Genomic DNA, 9,410 nt, shown 5'->3' on the forward strand with positions numbered 1-9,410 from the left:
ATTACCCTGGAATGAAACTGGGCTATCATTTACTTTCAAATAACAAACACACACACACACACACACACACACACACACACACACACACACACACACACACAGAAGCAGGCAGACACACACACACACACGCACACAGTACCTTCTCATATGAGTACTGCTCCTGCAGCATAACAGGCAGCCTCTCCAGGAAGGCTCTCATGCACGGAGCCATGTTCAATCCCACAACCCCCTGCTTCTTCAGCGCCGTCCGGCAGGTGGCTAGCACCTGGTGAGAGGACATGAAGTCTGTCGAGCAGTTCACCACCAACACATCCTGAGGACAAAGACAACAACAGAACCATGAAAGTCGGCCAAGAGTCAAATACATACAAGAAGCCGATTTAAACTGTACTGCAGTGTCCTCTAGTCAGAGTTGAGTCAGTCCATACTGTAGTATCCTTTAGTCAGTCCATACTGTAGTATCCTTTAGTCAGAGTTGAGTCAGGCCATACTGTAGTGTCCTTTAGTCAGAGTTGAGTCAGGCCATACTGTAGTGTCCTTTAGTCAGAGTTGAGTCAGGCCATACTGTAGTGTCCTTTAGTCAGAGTTGAGTCAGGCCATACTGTAGTGTCCTTTAGTCAGAGTTGAGTCAGTCCATACTGTAGTGTCCTTTAGTCAGAGTTGAGTCAGGCCATACTGTAGTGTCCTTTAGTCAGAGTTGAGTCAGGCCATACTGCAGTATCCTTTAGTCAGAGTTGAGTCAGTCCATACTGTAGTATCCTCTAGTCAGAGTTTAGTCAGGCCATACTGTAGTGTCCTCTAGTCAGAGTTGAGTCAGTCCATACTGTAGTATCCTCTAGTCAGAGTTGAGTCAGGCCATACTGTAGTGTCCTTTAGTCAGAGTTGAGTCAGTCCATACTGTAGTATCCTCTAGTCAGAGTTGAGTCAGGCCATACTGTAGTGTCCTTTAGTCAGAGTTGAGTCAGTCCATACTGCAGTGTCCTCTAGTCAGAGTTGAGTCAGTCCATACTGTAGTATCCTTTAGTCAGAGTTGAGTCAGTCCATACTGTAGTGTCCTTTAGTCAGAGTTGAGTCAGTCCATACTGTAGTATCCTCTAGTCAGAGTTGAGTCAGGCCATACTGTAGTGTCCTTTAGTCAGAGTTGAGTCAGTCCATACTGTAGTATCCTCTAGTCAGAGTTGAGTCAGGCCATACTGTAGTGTCCTTTAATCAGAGTTGAGTCAGTCCATACTGCAGTGTCCTCTAGTCAGAGTTGAGTCAGTCCATACTGTAGTATCCTTTAGTCAGAGTTGAGTCAGTCCATACTGTAGTGTCCTTTAGTCAGAGTTGAGTCAGTCCATACTGTAGTATCCTCTAGTCAGAGTTGAGTCAGGCCATACTGTAGTATCCTCTAGTCAGAGTTGAGTCAGGCCATACTGTAGTGTCCTTTAGTCAGAGTTGAGTCAGTCCATACTGTAGTGTCCTCTAGTCAGAGTTGAGTCAGGCCATACTGTAGTGTCCTTTAGTCAGAGTTGAGTCAGTCCATACTGTAGTGTCCTTTAGTCAGAGTTGAGTCAGTCCATACTGTAGTATCCTTTAGTCAGAGTTGAGTCAGTCCATACTGTAGTGTCCTTTAGTCAGAGTTGAGTCAGTCCATACTGTAGTATCCTTTAGTCAGTCCATACTGTAGTGTCCTTTAGTCAGAGTTGAGTCAGTCCATACTGTAGTGTCCTTTAGTCAGAGTTGAGTCAGTCCATACTGTAGTATCCTTTAGTCAGAGTTGAGTCAGTCCATACTGTAGTGTCCTTTAGTCAGAGTTGAGTCAGTCCATACTGTAGTATCCTCTAGTCAGAGTTGAGTCAGGCCATACTGTAGTGTCCTTTAGTCAGAGTTGAGTCAGTCCATACTGCAGTGTCCTCTAGTCAGAGTTGAGTCAGTCCATACTGTAGTGTCCTCTAGTCAGAGTTGAGTCAGTCCATACTGTAGTGTCCTCTAGTCAGAGTTGAGTCAGGCCATACTGTAGTGTCCTCTAGTCAGAGTTGAGTCAGGCCATACTGTAGTGTCCTCTAGTCAGAGTTGAGTCAGTCCATACTGTAGTATCCTCTAGTCAGAGTTGAGTCAGGCCATACTGTAGTGTCCTTTAGTCAGAGTTGAGTCAGTCCATACTGTAATATCCTCTAGTCAGAGTTGAGTCAGGCCATACTGTAGTGTCCTTTAGTCAGAGTTGAGTCAGTCCATACTGCAGTGTCCTCTAGTCAGAGTTGAGTCAGTCCATACTGTAGTATCCTTTAGTCAGAGTTGAGTCAGTCCATACTGTAGTGTCCTTTAGTCAGAGTTGAGTCAGTCCATACTGTAGTATCCTCTAGTCAGAGTTGAGTCAGGCCATACTGTAGTGTCCTTTAGTCAGAGTTGAGTCAGTCCATACTGTAGTATCCTCTAGTCAGAGTTGAGTCAGGCCATACTGTAGTGTCCTTTAATCAGAGTTGAGTCAGTCCATACTGCAGTGTCCTCTAGTCAGAGTTGAGTCAGTCCATACTGTAGTATCCTTTAGTCAGAGTTGAGTCAGTCCATACTGTAGTGTCCTTTAGTCAGAGTTGAGTCAGTCCATACTGTAGTATCCTCTAGTCAGAGTTGAGTCAGGCCATACTGTAGTATCCTCTAGTCAGAGTTGAGTAAGGCCATACTGTAGTGTCCTTTAGTCAGAGTTGAGTCAGTCCATACTGTAGTGTCCTTTAGTCAGAGTTGAGTCAGTCCATACTGTAGTATCCTTTAGTCAGAGTTGAGTCAGTCCATACTGTAGTGTCCTTTAGTCAGAGTTGAGTCAGTCCATACTGTAGTATCCTTTAGTCAGAGTTGAGTCAGTCCATACTGTAGTGTCCTTTAGTCAGAGTTGAGTCAGTCCATACTGTAGTATCCTCTAGTCAGAGTTGAGTCAGTCCATACTGTAGTATCCTTTAGTCAGAGTTGAGTCAGTCCATACTGTAGTATCCTTTAGTCAGAGTTGTGTCAGTCCATACTGTAGTATCCTTTAGTCAGTCCATACTGTAGTATCCTCTAGTCAGAGTTGAGTCAGTCCATACTGTAGTGTCCTCTAGTCAGAGTTGAGTCAGTCCATACTGTAGTGTCCTTTAGTCAGTCCATACTGTAGTATCCTCTAGTCAGAGTTGAGTCAGTCCATACTGTAGTGTCCTCTAGTCAGAGTTGAGTCAGGCCATACTGTAGTGTCCTCTAGTCAGAGTTGAGTCAGGCCATACTGTAGTGTCCTTTAGTCAGAGTTGAGTCAGTCCATATTGTAGTGTCCTTTAGTCAGAGTTGAGTCAGTCCATACTGTAGTGTCCTTTAGTCAGAGTTGAGTCAGTCCATACTGTAGTATCCTTTAGTCAGAGTTGAGTCAGTCCATACTGTAGTATCCTTTAGTCAGTCCATACTGTAGTGTCCTTTAGTCAGAGTTGAGTCAGTCCATACTGTAGTGTCGTTTAGTCAGAGTTGAGTCAGTCCATACTGTAGTGTCGTTTAGTCAGAGTTGAGTCAGTCCATACTGTAGTATCCTCTAGTCAGAGTTGAGTCAGTCCATACTGTAGTATCCTTTAGTCAGAGTTGAGTCAGTCCATACTGTAGTATCCTTTAGTCAGTCCATACTGTAGTATCCTCTAGTCAGAGTTGAGTCAGTCCATACTGTAGTGTCCTCTAGTCAGAGTTGAGTCAGTCCATACTGTAGTGTCCTTTAGTCAGAGTTGAGTCAGTCCATACTGTAGTATCCTCTAGTCAGAGTTGAGTCAGTCCATACTGTAGTATCCTTTAGTCAGAGTTGAGTCAGTCCATACTGTAGTGTCCTTTAGTCAGAGTTGAGTCAGTCCATACTGTAGTATCCTTTAGTCAGAGTTGAGTCAGTCCATACTGTAGTATCCTTTAGTCAGAGTTGAGTCAGTCCATACTGTAGTATCCTCTAGTCAGTCCATACTGTAGTATCCTTTAGTCAGAGTTGAGTCAGTCCATACTGTAGTATCCTTTAGTCAGAGTTGAGTCAGTCCATACTGTAGTATCCTTTAGTCAGTCCATACTGTAGTATCCTCTAGTCAGAGTTGAGTCAGTCCATACTGTAGTATCCTTTAGTCAGAGTTGAGTCAGTCCATACTGTAGTATCCTCTAGTCAGAGTTGAGTCAGTCCATACTGTAGTATCCTTTAGTGAGAGTTGAGTCAGTCCATACTGTAGTATCCTTTAGTCAGAGTTGAGTCAGTCCATACTGTAGTATCCTTTAGTCAGTCCATACTGTAGTATCCTTTAGTCAGAGCTGAGTCAGTCCATACTGTAGTATCCTTTAGTCAGAGTTGAGTCAGTCCATACTGTAGTATCCTTTAGTCAGAGTTGAGTCAGTCCATACTGTAGTATCCTCTAGTCAGAGTTGAGTCAGTCCATACTGTAGTATCCTTTAGTCAGAGTTGAGTCAGTCCATACTGTAGTATCCTTTAGTCAGAGTTGAGTCAGTCCATACTGTAGTATCCTTTAGTCAGTCCATACTGTAGTATCCTCTAGTCAGAGTTGAGTCAGTCCATACTGTAGTATCCTCTAGTCAGAGTTGAGTGAGTCCATACTGTAGTGTCCTTTAGTCAGAGTTGAGTCAGTCCATACTGTAGTATCCTTTAGTCAGAGTTGAGTCAGTCCATACTGTAGTATCCTTTAGTCAGAGTTGAGTCAGTCCATACTGTAGTATACTGTAGTATCCTTTAGTCAGAGTTGAGTCAGTCCATACTGTAGTATCCTTTAGTCAGAGTTGAGTCAGTCCATACTGTAGTATCCTTTAGTCAGTCCATACTGTAGTATCCTCTAGTCAGAGTTGAGTCAGTCCATACTGTAGTATCCTTTAGTCAGAGTTGAGTCAGTCCATACTGTAGTATCCTCTAGTCAGAGTTGAGTCAGTACATACTGTAGTATCCTTTAGTGAGAGTTGAGTCAGTCCATACTGTAGTATCCTCTAGTCAGAGTTGAGTCAGTCCATACTGTAGTATCCTTTAGTGAGAGTTGAGTCAGTCCATACTGTAGTATCCTTTAGTCAGAGTTGAGTCAGTCCATACTGTAGTATCCTTTAGTCAGTCCATACTGTAGTATCCTTTAGTCAGTCCATACTGTAGTATCCTTTAGTCAGAGTTGAGTCAGTCCATACTGTAGTATCCTCTAGTCAGTCCATACTGTAGTATCCTTTAGTCAGAGTTGAGTCAGTCCATACTGTAGTATCCTCTAGTCAGTCCATACTGTAGTATCCTTTAGTCAGAGTTGAGTCAGTCCATACTGTAGTATATTTTAGTCAGAGTTGAGTCAGTCCATACTGTAGTATCCTTTAGTCAGAGTTGAGTCAGTCCATACTGTAGTATCCTTTAGTCAGAGATGAGTCAGTCCATACTGTAGTATCCTCTAGTCAGAGTTGAGTCAGTCCATACTGTAGTATCCTTTAGTCAGAGTTGAGTCAGTCCATACTGTAGTATCCTTTAGTCAGAGTTGAGTCAGTCCATACTGTAGTATCCTCTAGTCAGAGTTGAGTCAGTCCATACTGTAGTATCCTTTAGTCAGTTGAGTCAGTCCATACTGTAGTATCCTCTAGTCAGAGTTGAGTCAGTCCATACTGTAGTATCCTTTAGTCAGAGTTGAGTCAGTCCATACTGTAGTATCCTTTAGTCAGAGTTGAGTCAGTCCATACTGTAGTATCCTTTAGTCAGTCCATACTGTAGTATCCTTTAGTCAGAGTTGAGTCAGTATATACTGTAGTGTCCTTTAGTCAGTCCATACTGTAGTATACTCTAGTCAGTCCATACTGTAGTATCCTTTAGTCAGTCCATACTGTAGTATCCTTTAGTCAGAGTTGAGTCAGTCCATACTGTAGTATCCTCTAGTCAGTCCATACTGTAGTATCCTTTAGTCAGTCCATACTGTAGTATCCTTTAGTCAGAGTTGAGTCAGTCCATACTGTAGTATCCTTTAGTCAGTCCATACTGTAGTATCCTTTAGTCAGTCCATACTGTAGTATCCTCTAGTCAGTCCATACTGTAGTATCCTTTAGTCAGAGTTGAGTCAGTCCATACTGTAGTATCCTTTAGTCAGAGTTGAGTCAGTCCATACTGTAGTATATTTTAGTCAGAGTTGAGTCAGTCCATACTGTAGTATATTTTAGTCAGAGTTGAGTCAGTCCATACTGTAGTATCCTCTAGTCAGTCCATACTGTAGTATCCTTTAGTCAGAGTTGAGTCAGTCCATACTGTAGTATCCTTTAGTCAGAGTTGAGTCAGTCCATACTGTAGTATCCTTTAGTCAGAGTTGAGTCAGTCCATACTGTAGTATCCTCTAGTCAGTCCATACTGTAGTATCCTCTAGTCAGAGTTGAGTCAGTCCATACTGTAGTATCCTTTAGTCAGAGTTGAGTCAGTCCATACTGTAGTATCCTTTAGTCAGAGTTGAGTCAGTCCATACTGTAGTATCCTTTAGTCAGTCCATACTGTAGTATCCTTTAGTCAGAGTTGAGTCAGTCCATACTGTAGTGTCCTTTAGTCAGTCCATACTGTAGTATACTCTAGTCAGAGTTGAGTCAGTCCATACTGTAGTATCCTTTAGTCAGTCCATACTGTAGTATCCTTTAGTCAGTCCATACTGTAGTATCCTTTAGTCAGTCCATACTGTAGTATCCTTTAGTCAGAGTTGAGTCAGTCCATACTGTAGTATCCTTTAGTCAGTCCATACTGTAGTATCCTTTAGTCAGTCCATACTGTAGTACCCTCTAGTCAGTCCATACTGTAGTATATTTTAGTCAGAGTTGAGTCAGTCCATACTGTAGTATATTTTAGTCAGAGTTGAGTCAGTCCATACTGTAGTATCCTCTAGTCAGTCCATACTGTAGTATCCTTTAGTCAGAGTTGAGTCAGTCCATACTGTAGTATCCTTTAGTCAGAGTTGAGTCAGTCCATACTGTAGTATCCTCTAGTCAGAGTTGAGTCAGTCCATACTGTAGTATCCTTTAGTCAGTCCATACTGTAGTATATTTTAGTCAGAGTTGAGTCAGTCCATACTGTAGTATCCTCTAGTCAGTCCATACTGTAGTATCCTTTAGTCAGAGTTGAGTCAGTCCATACTGTAGTATCCTTTAGTCAGAGTTGAGTCAGTCCATACTGTAGTATCCTTTAGTCAGTCCATACTGTAGTATCCTTTAGTCAGAGTTGAGTCAGTCCATACTGTAGTGTCCTTTAGTCAGTCCATACTGTAGTATACTCTAGTCAGTCCATACTGTAGTATCCTTTAGTCAGTCCATACTGTAGTATCCTTTAGTCATAGTTGAGTCAGTCCATACTGTAGTATCCTCTAGTCAGTCCATACTGTAGTATCCTTTAGTCAGTCCATACTGTAGTATCCTTTAGTCAGAGTTGAGTCAGTCCATACTGTAGTATCCTTTAGTCAGTCCATACTGTAGTATCCTTTAGTCAGTCCATACTGTAGTATCCTCTAGTCAGTCCATACTGTAGTATCCTTTAGTCAGAGTTGAGTCAGTCCATACTGTAGTATCCTTTAGTCAGAGTTGAGTCAGTCCATACTGTAGTATATTTTAGTCAGAGTTGAGTCAGTCCATACTGTAGTATATTTTAGTCAGAGTTGAGTCAGTCCATACTGTAGTATCCTCTAGTCAGTCCATACTGTAGTATCCTTTAGTCAGAGTTGAGTCAGTCCATACTGTAGTATCCTTTAGTCAGAGTTGAGTCAGTCCATACTGTAGTATCCTTTAGTCAGAGTTGAGTCAGTCCATACTGTAGTATCCTCTAGTCAGTCCATACTGTAGTATCCTCTAGTCAGAGTTGAGTCAGTCCATACTGTAGTATCCTTTAGTCAGAGTTGAGTCAGTCCATACTGTAGTATCCTTTAGTCAGAGTTGAGTCAGTCCATACTGTAGTATCCTTTAGTCAGTCCATACTGTAGTATCCTTTAGTCAGAGTTGAGTCAGTCCATACTGTAGTGTCCTTTAGTCAGTCCATACTGTAGTATACTCTAGTCAGTCCATACTGTAGTATCCTTTAGTCAGAGTTGAGTCAGTCCATACTGTAGTATCCTTTAGTCAGTCCATACTGTAGTATCCTTTAGTCAGTCCATACTGTAGTATCCTCTAGTCAGTCCATACTGTAGTATCCTTTAGTCAGAGTTGAGTCAGTCCATACTGTAGTATATTTTAGTCAGAGTTGAGTCAGTCCATACTGTAGTATCCTCTAGTCAGTCCATACTGTAGTATCCTTTAGTCAGAGTTGAGTCAGTCCATACTGTAGTATCCTTTAGTCAGAGTTGAGTCAGTCCATACTGTAGTATATTTTAGTCAGAGTTGAGTCAGTCCATACTGTAGTATATTTTAGTCAGTCCATACTGTAGTACCCTCTAGTCAGTCCATACTGTAGTATCCTTTAGTCAGAGTTGAGTCAGTCCATACTGTAGTATCCTTTAGTCAGTCCATACTGTAGTATCCTTTAGTCAGTCCATACTGTAGTACCCTCTAGTCAGTCCATACTGTAGTATCCTTTAGTCAGAGTTGAGTCAGTCCATACTGTAGTATATTTTAGTCAGAGTTGAGTCAGTCCATACTGTAGTATATTTTAGTCAGAGTTGAGTCAGTCCATACTGTAGTATCCTCTAGTCAGTCCATACTGTAGTATCCTTTAGTCAGAGTTGAGTCAGTCCATACTGTAGTATCCTTTAGTCAGAGTTGAGTCAGTCCATACTGTAGTATCCTCTAGTCAGAGTTGAGTCAGTCCATACTGTAGTATCCTTTAGTCAGTCCATACTGTAGTATATTTTAGTCAGAGTTGAGTCAGTCCATACTGTAGTATCCTCTAGTCAGTCCATACTGTAGTATCCTTTAGTCAGAGTTGAGTCAGTCCATACTGTAGTATCCTTTAGTCAGAGTTGAGTCAGTCCATACTGTAGTATCCTTTAGTCAGTCCATACTGTAGTATCCTTTAGTCAGAGTTGAGTCAGTCCATACTGTAGTGTCCTTTAGTCAGTCCATACTGTAGTATACTCTAGTCAGTCCATACTGTAGTATCCTTTAGTCAGTCCATACTGTAGTATCCTTTAGTCATAGTTGAGTCAGTCCATACTGTAGTATCCTCTAGTCAGTCCATACTGTAGTATCCTTTAGTCAGTCCATACTGTAGTATCCTTTAGTCAGAGTTGAGTCAGTCCATACTGTAGTATCCTTTAGTCAGTCCATACTGTAGTATCCTTTAGTCAGTCCATACTGTAGTATCCTCTAGTCAGTCCATACTGTAGTATCCTTTAGTCAGAGTTGAGTCAGTCCATACTGTAGTATCCTTTAGTCAGAGTTGAGTCAGTCCATACTGTAGTATATTTTAGTCAGAGTTGAGTCAGTCCATACTGTAGTATATTTTAGTCAGAGTTGAGTCAGTCCAT

The 9,410-nt window shown here is 41.8% G+C and overlaps 1 protein-coding gene across 2 annotated transcripts in view; it reads right to left on the reverse strand.

Moving 5' to 3' along the window:
* Positions 1–9,410, reverse strand: part of LOC115121511 (probable E3 ubiquitin-protein ligase HERC1) — a 45,132-nt gene that overhangs the window by 28,510 nt on the left and 7,212 nt on the right. For both annotated transcript variants that reach the window (XM_065012487.1, XM_065012486.1), the window contains exon 5: positions 140–313. In XM_065012487.1, the coding sequence (XP_064868559.1) occupies positions 140–313 (174 nt within the window). The remainder of the gene's footprint in view (positions 1–139; positions 314–9,410) is intronic.

This window comes from Oncorhynchus nerka, linkage group LG27, assembly GCF_034236695.1.
Source record: "Oncorhynchus nerka isolate Pitt River linkage group LG27, Oner_Uvic_2.0, whole genome shotgun sequence".
Lineage (NCBI taxonomy): Eukaryota > Metazoa > Chordata > Actinopteri > Salmoniformes > Salmonidae > Oncorhynchus > Oncorhynchus nerka.